Source organism: Brienomyrus brachyistius, chromosome 21 (genome assembly GCF_023856365.1).
Source record: "Brienomyrus brachyistius isolate T26 chromosome 21, BBRACH_0.4, whole genome shotgun sequence".
In the NCBI taxonomy this organism is placed as follows: Eukaryota; Metazoa; Chordata; class Actinopteri; order Osteoglossiformes; family Mormyridae; genus Brienomyrus; species Brienomyrus brachyistius.
The window spans coordinates 2289324-2303784 of record NC_064553.1 but is presented as its reverse complement, the minus strand read 5'-3'; the positions used below and the strand labels follow the sequence as shown (position 1 = coordinate 2303784).

Below are 14461 nucleotides of genomic sequence, written 5' to 3'. Positions count from 1 at the left end.
ATAATATTGATATTCCGGCCGCTCAGCCAATCAGACGCTCCTCCGCGAGCTATTTAAACTGGCAGTGCGCTTTCCAGCGCGACCACCCCCACATCTGTCTGCCATCTGCACTGGCCGCCTCCTTCTCTCTCATTCTTCAAAGCTACAACTGCAAATCCCGTAAATATGACTGACTATTTCATAGAGAATCATATTTAATTCCTTATGTGTTAATGCCGATGTTGCGTGTTCATGTATGCATGTATATAATTTATATATTTGTGTTGCTATTACCGTATAGTATTCCTGTTAAATATGTTGTATGTCTGTTAAACTTGTGGCTAAATCGTTTTTTAAATTTTTGCAATCATTGTAACGTAGTTGCGGAACTGATGATGGAGGTCGTTTTCGCTTTCTGTGGGGGAGTCTCTGCAGACTTGAATCCAGATGTTTATTCTTACAAAGGTCCCATGACCGCGGTGATGAATCTAACTGCAATCTTACCCGAATAATACAGTTTGACGAATAACGCGCACATGGCTGCACGAGTCCGTTTTGCGCAGTGGAATTTAAGTTCAGGTTTTGTCGGTAACTTAGACTACTTTTGCGCGATGTAAATGGAGGGGCGCTGCTGTACTAAATAAGGACAAAAGCGGACCGAGGGTTCAAAAATACTTAATATATATATATATATATATTGGGTCTGAATATGCGTGGTCACGCACGAATAATCCACTCCGACTGCGCAGAAATCGTGCAGTTTATTCTTAAGTAAAACTTTTTAATGTTTTGCATATGAAGAGGAAAGTACATTTTAAATATTTTATTTTTGCAGCTAACGTAGACCATGAATTTTTCATTCATTAATTTTAATGAAGTTAATAATTCACATATGCCTGAATGTGCCACGTATTTTGTCGTTGCATATCGCTGCTTGTTTCTCGCAAAGATATAGTACTTATGGTTATGAAAACGTTTTTGCAACCTTTGCTGTATTTCTGTTTTGTAGCGTGATGTCACACTGGCATAACACCAGTGATGTGCATACATCATGGAATACTGTTAGGCTCAGAAGGTGGAGAGTCGCGCTGCCAGGGGCCCTTGCAGTGTCTTGGGTTATTGCATTAAGCTCAGCACTGTTCACATTAAAGGAAGCAAATGGGCTGCTCTTTTCGTTTCTAAATAAATTGATAAAAAACCGAACGCACTTAAGATGCATTTAGGTAGCTGACTGGTGGTTTAAATTGCCCAGACATTAAAGCGAAGCACAAACAGACCGCAAGCACGCTAAGCAGCAGTAGCTTGTTAGTCGGCGGTTCTTTCTGTTCTCTCTTTCTGTTCTTTAATTGGTCATTTGAACTTATCGTTTAATTATTCAAGGGGAAAAACAACTAAGTGTTGTTATAAGAGCGAATGGAGAATGAGAAAAGATGCGGATGTATCTATATAAATTATTTCTGTTTTCGGATTTTCCTGCCGTCAGCAACATAGGTGGTCGCTCATGGGGGTCAGACTCGTTCATTACTTCCATCAATGCACAATGTGTGCGTCATCGACGGGGGAACGGTTGTACACGACGCTTCTGCAGTCGGTACACAGGCTACAGTCATAAAACGCCTGGCTTTTGTTCATTTTCCTGACCACAAACAGATCAAGGTTATATAGGCCTATCTAGGCTTTGGGGAGAACAAGATTGTTCTCCTGTTCACGAGTCAATAATATCACACCCGATCTTTCGCAAACAGAAACCAGCTGCTTAATGATTGCATGTGGAGTATAATTTTGCACTTCCTAGTCAGGCTTTTAATAAAAACTGGACGAGACTCGGCGGCACTTTGCAGAATACGATCCTCTTTGGGTTTGTTCGATTGTTCCAGTATCTCTAATGCTTTTTCCTCCCGTTCTCCTGCTGCTCAAATTTCATATCCAGACTGAAATATTGACGTCTCGCGCTGTTTTGCAAAGTGGCTGTAAAGCGTAAAATCGGGGTGAATATTTTAGTCTAAAATAACCCATAATGTTTCATGGCTGTGTTATGGGGAAACGGCAGGGGGGACATCTTTCCTGCGGTCCAGTCCTTGGTACTGATCCATTGTGTTTCTCTCAGACCATGGTGTCCCACAAGGAATTTGAGACCGCTGGGAAGCAGCCTGGTCTGCAAATATGGCGCATCGAAAACATGGATTTGAAGCCGGTCCCGAAGCCCCTGTTCGGCAATTTCTACATCGGCGATGCCTACCTCGTGCTCTACACGACTCCAGCCCCATCCTACTCCCTGCACATGTGGCTGGGTGAGCATGCGTCCGCTGCTGACAACTGACCGACGTCCGAATCGATGGCTGGAAGGGAGAGCCTGTAACATGTACATGCGTGTGCGCGAGTACAGGATGTGTGAGCCGCTGTGACACACCACACTTCCTGCAGTTATTATGTAAACCCCAAGCATTAGCCATCTGCAGGCACAGGTGAAGAGTAGCTGGATTAAAGTTGGTCAGATTTGCCCAAAAGTACGTATGTGTCCTGATTCATTATTACGGTTCTCTCTCCCCATTAAATTACAGTAATCCCCTTTATGTGGATGACAATGGGCGCCAGGACATTCCCAGAGCTCAGTCAGCTGGAAAGGACGTGTTGCGGCAATCGAAAGCCGCTTTCTCTTTGCAGACCTAAATAAAATCTGCAGAAAGTCTGAAATTCCCTGTGAGCTTCGCAGATCCATCTATTTATATAAAGAGCAGCAATAAATGTCAGGGCACTGCATTCCCAGGCCGGGACCACGGCTGGCACTGCAAGCCGTGCGCTGCGTGGAATCGCAGTCGTCTTTCCAGTCATGAGAGCATTTCATTAACCAGGGTGGTGTCTGTCCCCAGAAATGCAGTGTATAAACATTAATTACTCCCCTTTGTATTCTTCTGGTTTGCATGTCTGCACCCTTCTTAAGAACATAAACCAAAGCTGCAAAGCTTGTTTTTGTGGCTCCAGAACTTTGTAACGAGTTAAAATTTTGACTTGGGGCTCTCATGAATAGTCTGATCATTGTCTCGTTGCAATACCTGCAGGAGCATGCAACCATTCCAAAGCTGTCGCATGTTACTATGCATTCTGTACCAGATCGTTTCTCTTGTGGTGGAGCTGTGGTTGCAGTGTTTCGTGTCAAGTGTTTTGAGGAAGAGGCTGCTTTCACGAGCGAGGCTGAGGTTGCTCACGATGGCGTCCGAGATGCTGTGCTATAATCCTCCCGTTCTCATACCCGTGCAGGAAATGAGTGCTCTCAGGATGAGAGTGGTGCGGTGGCTATCTTTGCCACACAGCTAGATGACTACCTGGGCGGCAAACCTGTGCAGTTCCGCGAGATTCAGAGCAACGAATCGCTCGCCTTCTTGGGATACTTCAAGTCTGGTATCAAGTACCAGGTGAGCTTCCCCAGCAGCTCTCCGTGACACCGTACCAGTTACATTCTTCTCCCCTCCGCTGTTCGCCCTCAGCAATGTGCCAGACCGGCGGACCTCATAATAGATTATTGTTCTCATAAGTGTAGAGAAGTATTTTTTTTTTTGTTCTTTGTCAATAATCAACCATCGAGAGGCAGTTTTTCCGGTTTATTAATCTGGACAAATAAAGGAACAGAAGAAAGATGAAGTTCTGCCTTCTGTTCTCAGGTCTGCTTCAGCATTTATTTAGGTTCCCCTCTGCATTTCATACCTATATATACACTGCACTGGTTAGCAGCATTTAAAATATGCCCAGTTAGCTTTAAAGTTACTTTGTGGTGGATGGTTTCTCTCACACACACATTTATTAATACACACACGTGTTTCCTGCTTTAAGAAATACATTTCTTCATATCCGTTGCAATAGACTCTTGACACAGTATTTCAAAAATTTAAGCATGTTGACATCCAAATATTTTCAGGTATCTGAGACTCTCTGTTATCTAAAATTTACTGTAACACTTTGGAAGCGGTTCTGGGCTTAGATAGACCTGTTTGCACAGGCGTAGGTTCGGGGCCCCTGTGCTGTGTATGGATGTTTTGTGTTTCATTCCACAGCATGTCTTGAAAAACAAGGCATGATTACTCCTGAAACAGTCATTACTTTTCTCTCATGCAACATGTTTCCATAAAAGCACTGGGTTGCCATGGAAAAATCTACTTTGTCTCTCCTAAAAAAAAAAAACGGAGAAGTGCCTTTTTGGCAGGAAGATGCCGTATTTAATTCAGAATGGCTTTAACGAGCAGAGCAAATAGAAGCCATACGCTGTGGGAAATGCAGGGAAACTGACTCATGTCAGCTCTCGTTCTGGGGTTTTCTGATGTGAAGCGAGGGCACAAGTCCCATCTGGAGGGGATCTGCTCTTTGGTCCAGCAGACTAACGCTCTGGGTCTCCAGAAAACGCCTTTCTTGTGTCTCTGAGTCACTGTTGTGAATCCCTGTACTGAGAAGTGCGGTGAGTTTACTGTTCTGACATGCTGCTGTCGACATGCAGAAACCTTAAAGTGGGGGCTAGCCACCAAGAATGTCACAGAACCAGCTTGAGTCTCTCTCCCCCCCCTCAGGAAAAACCCTTATTATGTTTTAGACACTCCCTTGTATTCTTTCCCAAATGTGCTCACCTGGTATTGCCGACACACCCTTGGGGTCCCTGTAAAGCCAGCTGTTATATGAAATGCCCCTCCCTTCACAGCAAGGGGGCGTGGCCTCAGGCTTCACTCACGTGGTGACCAATGACATGAACGTGAAGCGCTTGCTGCACATCAAAGGGCGACGGACCATCCGTGCCACCGAGGTGCCCCTGTCATGGAACAGCTTCAACCAGGGAGACTGCTTCATCGTGGACCTGGGCAAGGTGAGCACCAACCCGACATGGTGGGTCCCCAGCATCTGTAGGGTGGATGCTTGGATGACGCTGTAAAACCCAGTGGTACATTTACGGCACGTCTTGGTCGCTTCACTGCAACGCGCCAAGTGACATTGCTTATCACCCCCATCATGGTGCCCCGACAGGACATCTACCAGTGGTGTGGGAGCGCGTGCAACCGCTTCGAGCGAATAAAGGCCTCGCAGGTAGCCATCGACATCCGCGACAATGAGCGCAACGGCCGCGCCAAAGTGCAGATCGTGGAGGAAGGGGCTGAGCCCGCTGAGCTGGTGAAGGTGAGTAAAAGGGGGGCGCTAAACAGGAAGTATGTCAGCCTGCTCGGAGGGGTGAACCAGGTTGACCCCCAACCCACGAAACCAACTCCCTCACTCACGGCTCCTCTAACACAAATGTGAGATTGGCCCCCAGTTTAACTTTGCCGAGGTCCACAAAGCTATATAAGCTGCATTGCCAGGAGCTGACAAACAGACTTAACACTTGACTGGATGACAAGGATTATAGGTGTTAAGCCAATCCGTATTTTTAGGTCCTGGGTCCCAAGTCCACCATCGCCCCTGAGACTTCTGACGACGAGACCGCCGATACGTCCAACACGAGGAAGGCGTCTTTGTACATGGTAACCATTTCAGGTTCTGTTCCGCTCCAGAGCGCTGAACAGAAAGTCTGCAGGCAAAAACGTGCTGCCGTTTCCAGCAGGAACTGTTCAACTTTTGCTACAACGTTTTTATGATCTGACCAAAGTGTGGAAGTGAAACTAACTAATCAGTGTCAGAGGAAGGGAGGATTAGCTCACTCTGTACTTCCTGATGAGCTGCAGCACCTTGTTGTGACATGGACATTAAGTAATTTATTCAGCTTTTGTCAGTCACATTTAACCCTTTTGAAATTGGTCGTTTCAACATCTGGTTCCTGCTGCACTGGTGTCGCTCCATTCCCAGTGCGAGATGGCTGTGTAACTCTGGTCTTTGCTCCTGGGACAGATCTCTGATGCCACGGGTTCTATGAAGTCCACTTTGGTGGCCCAGACGAGCCCCTTCAAGCAGGCCATGCTCATCCCCAGCGAGTGTTTCATCGTGGACAATGGCTTGGATGGCAAGATCTTCCTCTGGAAAGGTACAGTGCTCCAGGGTTCTGCTGTGCGCTTAAAGCCTTTCAGAGGTGTGGTTCTCCCTTTGGTGTTTGGAGCCTGAGATATGCTGCTTCCTCAATTAGGACAAGAAGCTAACACAGAGGAGCGCAAAGCGGCCATGAAGACAGCCGAACAGTTCATCAAAGAGAAGAACTATGCCACGAAAACACAGGTGAACACGGCGCTGACTGTACCATCCCACAATCCCTTGTGTTCTGACAATAACACTTAAGTTGCATTGTAAAGAGCTGTGGAACTTAAACATGAAGGGATGGGCTTTTTTCTGGGGAACTCAAAATACCAATTTGCCCACTCCCAATTCCCCATAGTGCACTGACTGCGTGCAGCCAGCAGGGGACCCCAAACCTCCACTGTAAGCATGTAATCTAAGCTGGTCTCGGTTCATTTCCACATGCCAGATTTTTTTTTTTCTTGCAGATCCAAGTGATGCCAGCAGGGGGCGAGACAACCCTATTTAAGCAGTTCTTTTCAGACTGGAAAGATCGGGATCAAACCACAGGCCCCACCCAGGCCTATACAATAGGCCACATCGCGAAGGTGGTGCAGGTGCCCTTTGATGCCTCCACCCTGCACACTAACAAGGCCATGGCCGCCCAGCACGGCATGGTGGACGATGGCTCTGGCAAGGTCCAGGTAAACTGATTTCCCGTCGGCCAGCATGATTTTCCAGAGCTTCTGAGGTCGGTAGCTGGCTGTAACGCCGCAGCCCCTGTGCTCGGTGCGTCCTGCGTGGCTAACGGCGCGCGCCCTTTGGTTGTAGATCTGGCGTATCGAGGGCGGAGCCAGAGTGGCAGTGGACCCCTCCGCCTACGGGCAGTTCTTTGGGGGTGACTGCTACCTCATTCTGTACAGCTACAAGAAGGGGAGCAGCGAACAGCACATCATTTACAACTGGTGAGTGTGCAGCCACAAAGGGTCAGTGTGGTCCAGACTACAGCCGTGAGAAGGACTTCGAGTCATAATTCTCAGTGTCCCCCCCCCCCGACTGGTTTTCCTGTTCTGTATGGGGTCCCTGGTCACTCAGCTCAGCCAGCACGTCGCATTATGACCGTACATTTATCAAGCAGACGTCATTGTCCAGAGTGCAGTGCAGATGAGACAGATATTGCATCACAAATGTAACTGCTGTGTCCCTCGAGGCTCACGGTGGGGGGGATTCTAATGGGGTTAATATGGCGTATTGCAGGCAGGGCCTGAAGGCCACCCAAGACGAGCTGGCGGCTTCTGCCTTCCTCATGGTCCAGCTTGATGACTCCATGGGTGGCGCCCCTGTCCAGGTGGGCTAGACTGGCATCCACATTCCACTCCCTTCAAAAAAGCCAATTACAATCATTCTCAGTTATTAAATGTACACACCTGTCTTAAGAGTGCCTTATAAGTTGATTCCGACCAGTAATTCCATCAGGTTGTGATTGTCTTTCACGAGAGATGCATGAATGATAATGAAAAGATGTAAAGGCCCCGCCCCTTATCAGCTGATGCCCCGCCCCCTCAGGTACGCGTCACACAGGGCCAGGAGCCACCGCACCTCATGAGTCTCTTCAAGAAGAAGCCCATGATCATCCATGGCGGGGGAACGTCCCGCAAAGGCGGCCAGACCACCCCCGGTACCACTCGCCTTTTCCACATCCGCCAGAGCACCAGCCAGTCCACCCGCGCCGTGGAGGTGAGTCCGTCGGTCACAGTCGGCCCTCTGCGTAAGGCCCTGCCCCCACAAAGGTCTCTGCTGTTGTACCTTTGAAAGGGATCCTTGCCACCTAAGTAGATAGTACCCAGCCAGACAAGTCACTTTGGATAAAGTGCTATGTAAATACTATAGGCTATACATATATATTATATCCCATAATACTCTATTTTTCAGGATTCTGTTTGAGCACTGTGAACTTTTTAGTTTGCACTACATTAATCGTTTGCACTATTAGTCTTTGTTGTCATGACCTAGCTCAAAGAGTGACAAAGTGCAGGCCACACAGTCTGAACATAAATGCTAAAGATTTTAATTTAATTAATACACAAGGTGTGACTATGCTACATATCAGCAGTATCAGCAGTGTTTGGGTGTGTGGCATAATTTGTGCAAATATGTTGAATGCAAACCAAGGAACGAAGAAAGAAATGCAGAAATATGGCGCGTTCCATTTGCCTTCGGATCCGAGATTTGGTTGCCAAGATTACATCACATCCACTAAAAACTCGGGTGAAACCAAGTCGGAAACCTTCCATTTCCCACAGAAGTAGCAAATTGTCGGATTTAAGGTACCTCAGTTTTAATGGCCTTTATCTTCGTTCACTTACAATTAGTTCGAACTACCCTTAAATCCAACAAATTATCCTACTAATCATGAAATCCAATTCTATTCCGGTTAACCGTTGTTAGCAGTATTAGTTGATAACACATTGCGCGCGGTGCTTTACGCATAAAACTCCTTAGCAACACGTCCACAGATGAGTTGGACGTTATAGTGTGTGCGACCGATTTAATGAGCCGCAAATGGGAAGCAGTGCTTAAACTACAACATTCCCTTCTGCCGATAAAGGGCGCAGCCATCTTGGATTCTGAACTCGGGATCCTCTGTGCTGCTCCCTTAGATATTTCTCGGATCTCTGAGAAACGAGAGCGCGCATGTCGTCACTTCCGGCTTCAGAACGCCGGAATTCGAGTTGCGAGGGCAGATGGAACGCACCAATAAAAGGGAAGAAGGGAGCGGTGTGGTAGGACCGATTCTGCAGCCTGAGCCCAACCTGCAGCATATAAACAGAAGAAACTTGACAGTGTACAGGGAAGAGCAAATATTAAGCCAGGCTTCTTCCATGTCCCCCCGTCGCTGCTCAGTGGTCTGCTTTTTAAGCTCAGTTAAGCAGGAAGTGGTAAGAAGCCCAGCCTGAGCACTTCCTGTCCCTCTCCCGCCAGGTGGGTCCTTGTGCCTCCTGTCTGAACACCAATGATGTGTTCGTGCTCAAGTGCCCCGCCTCCACCTTTATCTGGAAAGGCGTAGGCGCCAGCGGCGAGGAAGTGACAACCGGCAAGCAAGTGGCCAGCGTGCTGGGAGGAACCCCCACCCAGGTGGAGGAGGGCAAGGAGCCAGGTGTGTCGGGGTGATGCGCAAGCGGGCGACCAGTAGGGGGCAGCATGTGGCCTGATGGGGAAATAGATGAAACTGAAAAGCATCAATCTGAGCCAGAGGCTGCAGGTTAAGAATGGGATGTATGTTCAGGATCTCCCTCCTGTTGTATTCAAAACATCAGTTCCTTAGATAGACTGTTGCTTTGGCAGAAATGTCAGCTGCGTTAGTGCATTTCAGGATCTTTGAGTGATGATTTTTGAGCAGTGGCCGTATTGGCATGTTCTGCATCTAGCTGGGATGGGCTTGTGTTTCTGCTGCATGTCTGAAGCACATTTTCTATGACAGCTGCCTTCTGGACTGCGCTGGGCGGTAAGAAGGAGTACCAGACCTCCAAGACCCTGCAGCACACGATTAAGCCCCCCCGTCTGTTTGGCTGCTCCAACAAGACGGGACGGCTCATTGTGAGTGGGGGATGCGCCTGGGCTGTCAGGTCTACGCCGGCTCGGAGTCGTCCGCTTACATGTTGATGTCGTGACTCTTTCTCTCTCACCCGACCCGTCTTCCAGGCAGAGGAGGTTCCAGGAGACTTCACTCAGGCTGACCTCGCCCATGATGATGTCATGTTACTGGACACGTGGGACCAGGTAAACTTGGAGCACCAGTGTACTAAATTGCCGCACAACTGTAGGATCAGCAATTCACTACACAGAAATTTGCCCCCCCCCCCAGATCTTCCTTTGGATTGGCAATGAAGCGAACGAGGTTGAGAAGACGGGATCCCCTAAAATTGGTATGAGTATGACACCGTTTTCTGCCTGTTTCTGTGGCCGGGTGGGAGCCGAACTGCTGCTGATCACGTTTGCTGTGTCTGATTTTCAGCCGAGGAGTATGTGACCACTGACCCGTCGGGACGTCGGGGAGTGCCCGTCGTCACCATCAAGCAGGGCGCCGAGCCGCCCACCTTCACCGGCTGGTTTCAGGCCTGGGATCCCACCATGTGGGACTCGGACCCAATGGACCGCATACGGGCCAAGTTCTAGACTCCGCGGAACCTGAGTCTCTGCGACTGCTTTGTGTCAATGCAATTGCGCAGTAAATGCAGTCCCCGATGTGCCAGCCAGGGCTGACCTGCTACGCATCTGTCCAAATGTATTTCTGTACTTGCCTTAGAACCTCCTTTCCGCAAAAGAGTGGGTATGAAGGGCTTCTCCGTAACTGGGACCCTATAGTGTGGAAGGTTTGACTCGGATCCATTGCAGCCAAAATAGCAACATTGTAAAACTAACCATTTAAATACTCAGTTACTGCATACATGCAAATCTTCTGGTGCACTTCTAAGCCTTAAACTCTGTAATGCTCGCAGCTGCTGCTGAGATATTTAACGTGGGTCCAATATCGATAAATTAGTTAATTTTTATAGTTTTATCCAGTGGCCTTTGGAACTGTACACCGATTTTGGTTTTTATTAAACATTTTGGATTTTCAAAGGAGCTTGTGTTTTGTCATTCTTATTGATAAGCAAAAATGACCGCAGTACAATATTTGGAATTATAGCTCTGCGTTTCGTAGTGGCACTGGCATTTAAGGATGTTTTTTAAACGTCTTGATAACCGAGTTGAACCAGAACCATGTTTCACACCTTTTTGCTTTGACATGCTGTTAAATGATTAACAAGGTTCAATACACCAAGAAAAATTTCCAGAGGGTTTCAACCTTTTATGAAGTTGCCTTATTTTTAAGGTATCTAGTGGGAATAGACTGTCAAGTAGGGGGAGCATGTGTCCCGAAAGGCCCCCTCCCAGATGCAGCTGGGGATGTTGATGCCCTTCCTTTGAGGCACCGGTCAGTCTACCAATCAGTGTGAAGGTTGTCATACTGGACGGAGCATCATGGCTGCTATTCCACACCTCTTGTCACTTCCTGTACCTCAAGTACTTTCTAACATGTTTCCAATGGATACCTAACTTATACATTCTGAATTACTTAACAAATGGTATTTATTTATGTATCTGAGCAAATTCTTGACATCTTGTTTCAAAAGGGATTTGCTCCCTCTATGAATTTGCCTACTTGCTAATTCTAACAGGCACAACATATTTTTGGTATTATTTCTGGAATAAAGCCCACAGCATGGGCATGAATCTGACTTTTATAGCACAGACATGCCGACGGGCAGACTGGGGGCTCCCTTGTGTCTGTCTGCTTCTGCGAGCAGTAGGGCAAGTGAGCAAGTGTGGAACAGTGACAATCCATGACAGCGAGATGAGGACCTCGCTGGAAGCACCATCAAGACCAGGTATGGCAGATAGATGGACACACAGGCACCTCAAAAACACGAGTACAGTGCATGAGAGACAATGCCATTTCAAACAAGTCTTTGACATTGATCCCTAGATCAACAATTTAGAATATACCTCTAGCTGGTAGTGAGTAACTGAACAGCTAGTGTCCCTGTAACCTATATTAAACACATCTGCAGAAGACCTCAGAAACATTTTTCATCTTGAACTCTTAACTGAAAATGAAGCACCTCTTAAAAATGACTTAAAAGACCCAAATTACTCTTTTTGACCTTTTATTGCGATTTTTGGAATGGCATACGTGTGTCCTATGCTGCCTGTGATATGTTCTCTGCCATGACCAGGAGAAGCGGTTAAATGACGTCAAGTCGGTCGGACGCTCTTCAGCTTTATGCACAAATCTTCCCAAAAAAATGCAGTTGGAAGTACGCATGCGCCAGAAATCTATACCGGAAGTATAATGACTGCCGAGTGACGAGAGGGGAGGTCGCATCCGCTGAGGTCAGATCCGGCTCCATCGGTTTGGGGAGCGTACCAAGTGCTGGAATGAACTGAATAACTTTTTCCGTTGGGAGCATTTTCCAGTTTAGAAATTTCAGTAACGGTCATAAAATGTCGAGTGAAGCGCCACATTCTGTTAAATGGTGAGTCGGAAAATGCAGCGGGCGCTGGTTGCTGTAGCTAACGTTAGCTACACGTTAGCTTGTTAGCTGCTCCTGTCCACACAACAAAAAACACACTGAGTGACACTGTCGGTAACCGCGCCGCGCCGCCTCTCTTCGTTTCCTTTTTGCGGTATCTTCCCGACGAATTGCGTTCCTTACACGGCATCGCAGGTCTGCTTTTTTAGCGTTTATTTACGCCTATTGTTTGATTTTCGGAACTCCGCCGTAGTTGCGGGGGTGAAGCCGGCAAGTCTGACCCTATAGGCCGCCGCAGAGGCGTTCCGGCATCCAGCTGAGCTGCTGTCCGAAGGAATCACAGGAGGATTTCTCTGTTTAGCATTATTAAAATAAAACCGTAATGGCTTCTTCGTCGGGAAACGACGACGATCTCACGATACCCCGGGCGGCCATTAACAAAATGATCAAGGAAACTCTCCCAAACGTGCGGGTGGCCAACGATGCCCGGGAACTCGTGGTGAATTGTTGCACTGAGTTCATTCACCTTATCTCCTCTGAAGCGAACGAAATCTGCAACAAGTCTGAGAAGAAAACCATTTCCCCGGAGCATGTTATAAACGGTAAGGGCGTGCAGCGGTCGTGGCAACCCAGACGCAGGACATACTGTCTTCATGCTCGCATCTTAATTATAAATATGTTATCAAACTGATAGATTGTTAGTAACAGCGCATTTCCCACCATGCATGAGAGAGGCCGTGTGCTCCTTACAACCATCCCGCCCCCCCCCCATAGCTCTTCATAATGTGTGTGTGTTTTTTTTTTTTTAATCCTGCAGCACTTGAAAGCCTGGGCTTTGCATCCTACATCGCTGAAGTGAAGGATGTCTTACAAGAGTGTAAAACGGTAGCACTTAAGCGAAGGAAGGCCAGCTCTCGTCTCGAAAACCTCGGTATTCCTGAGGAAGAGCTGCTCAGACAGCAGCAAGAGCTATTTGCCAAGGTAAAGCCTGTGAAGTATCCTCTCCTGGTGGTCTGGGGAACGGTCTGGCTTGTCCCTCTACTGAGGGAACCCTGGATGAGTTAGTATTTATGGTACCAGTGTAAATTTGTACTGTTTCAACTCAGTCATAGATTGCGTAGCATGTCTGGGTTAGGTGAGGGAAATGAGGTTGTAAATGCGTGTGAGGTGGTGCTTGGTTGCGCTGCCTTCACACGGACCCATGTGTGTGTGTGTTTTAGGCCCGGCAGCAGCAGGCCGAGTTGGCTCAGCAGGAGTGGCTACAGATGCAGCAGGCAGCCCAGCAGGCACAGCTGGCTGCAGCCTCAGCCAGTGCTGCCCAGCAGGCCGGCTCCTCTCAGGAAGAGGATGAGGATGACATGTGACCTGGCCCCCAGGCTGCCCCACCCCTAGCCAACGAGGTCGTCGCCGCGGTCCGGGACCCCTGAGCCCATGACTTGACCGGAGAGTCCGCCAGTGCCGGGACCTACCATCTCTACCATGTTTTTGTTTGTTTTTTTTTTGTCTTAGTCCAAACTGCCTTGTCCGCTTTAGCTCCGAGGGCTTTTCTGTTACTCTTTGTTCTTCCAGAGTTTCTCTCTGGTACCCCGCACCCCCCCCCCTTGTGGTTAACACCAGTTTTGAAATTATGGTCAGTTTTTCATCCCTTTTCCCCACTACTTTATAAATACTTGGTGCAGTTTTTTGTTGAATTGTCACGTTGAAGGATGATTCGACACTCATTTTAAGACTAGAAGATACTCTTGAATGTTGGGTGAGTGCTTAGTGCGGGAGGACACTCGCCTTCCAACGTTGGGTGAGTGCTTAGTGCGGGAGGACACTCGCCTTCCAATGTTGGGTGAGTGCTTAGTGCGGGAGGACACTCGCCTTCCAACGTTGGGTGAGTGCTTAGTGCGGGAGGACACTCGCCTTCCAATGTTGCCCCTGTTCTCTCTCTCTTTTTTGCTTTAAATTGTATTAACTGGTGCAACAAGACATTCTTATTGAAAAGGGGGTGTTTTCCAGTTTTTTTCCCTTTTTGTAAAAAAAAATAAAAATAAAATACAATTAAAATGTGACTTATGTATTTCCAAGTCATCATTGTATATGTAGGGTTTAGCTGCCCCTCTCAATTCAGTATTGCAGTAATAAACCTAAAGAACGTAGGAAGTACACTTTGTATTGCAGAACCAAAGATAGCTGAGAATTTAGTGACAGGAAGTTTCACATGTGAAGGAGTGAAACTGTCAAGGTGCGTCGTCTGGGCCGAAGGCGGCCCGCTGTATAGCCACATGGAAGCGGAATGTACGTTTCATATCGCAGAAGTGTTTGGGCATATCCTGTTTGAGGTGATGTTAAGGCACGTGGATATGACCAGAAACGCCCAGAGACGACTTGCTGCAATGCCTGTTCCCTGTTTCTTCACAAGCTGTACTCTGAGCAATAAAGTTGATGTTTTATAACGTGGA

At 47.7% G+C, this 14461-nt stretch overlaps 2 protein-coding genes across 2 annotated transcripts; both read left to right on the top strand.

Annotated features, from left to right (window-relative positions):
• scinlb (scinderin like b) lies at positions 1–10563 on the top strand. The gene is made up of 17 exons (XM_048988592.1): positions 1–159; positions 2087–2270; positions 3238–3392; positions 4664–4825; positions 4984–5133; positions 5385–5474; positions 5839–5971; positions 6071–6159; positions 6426–6641; positions 6769–6902; positions 7195–7285; positions 7504–7674; positions 8920–9094; positions 9419–9534; positions 9640–9717; positions 9803–9863; positions 9953–10563. The coding sequence occupies exons 2-17, from the start codon at positions 2090–2092 to the stop codon at positions 10111–10113; spliced, it is 2163 nt and encodes a 720-aa protein (XP_048844549.1). The 5' UTR covers positions 1–159; positions 2087–2089; the 3' UTR covers positions 10114–10563.
• A 1275-nt stretch (positions 10564–11838) lies between these two features.
• dr1 (down-regulator of transcription 1) lies at positions 11839–14461 on the top strand. The gene is made up of 3 exons (XM_048988593.1): positions 11839–12616; positions 12832–12995; positions 13235–14461. The coding sequence occupies exons 1-3, from the start codon at positions 12397–12399 to the stop codon at positions 13376–13378; spliced, it is 528 nt and encodes a 175-aa protein (XP_048844550.1). The 5' UTR covers positions 11839–12396; the 3' UTR covers positions 13379–14461.

What these genes read in the sequence shown, in the direction of transcription:
- scinlb (XM_048988592.1), top strand. Translation starts at nt 2,090, where the DNA reads ATGGTGTCCCACAAGGAATTTGAGACCGCTGGGAAGCAGCCTGGTCTG. An exon ending in AGCCCGCTGAGCTGGTGAAG is followed by an intron (nt 5,134 to 5,384) that starts GTGAGTAAAAGG and finishes CCGTATTTTTAG; the next exon opens with GTCCTGGGTCCCAAGTCCAC. An exon ending in GGAGGAGGGCAAGGAGCCAG is followed by an intron (nt 9,095 to 9,418) that starts GTGTGTCGGGGT and finishes TTTCTATGACAG; the next exon opens with CTGCCTTCTGGACTGCGCTG.
- dr1 (XM_048988593.1), top strand. Translation starts at nt 12,397, where the DNA reads ATGGCTTCTTCGTCGGGAAACGACGACGATCTCACGATACCCCGGGCG. An exon ending in CCCGGAGCATGTTATAAACG is followed by an intron (nt 12,617 to 12,831) that starts GTAAGGGCGTGC and finishes TTAATCCTGCAG; the next exon opens with CACTTGAAAGCCTGGGCTTT. An exon ending in AGCAAGAGCTATTTGCCAAG is followed by an intron (nt 12,996 to 13,234) that starts GTAAAGCCTGTG and finishes TGTGTGTTTTAG; the next exon opens with GCCCGGCAGCAGCAGGCCGA.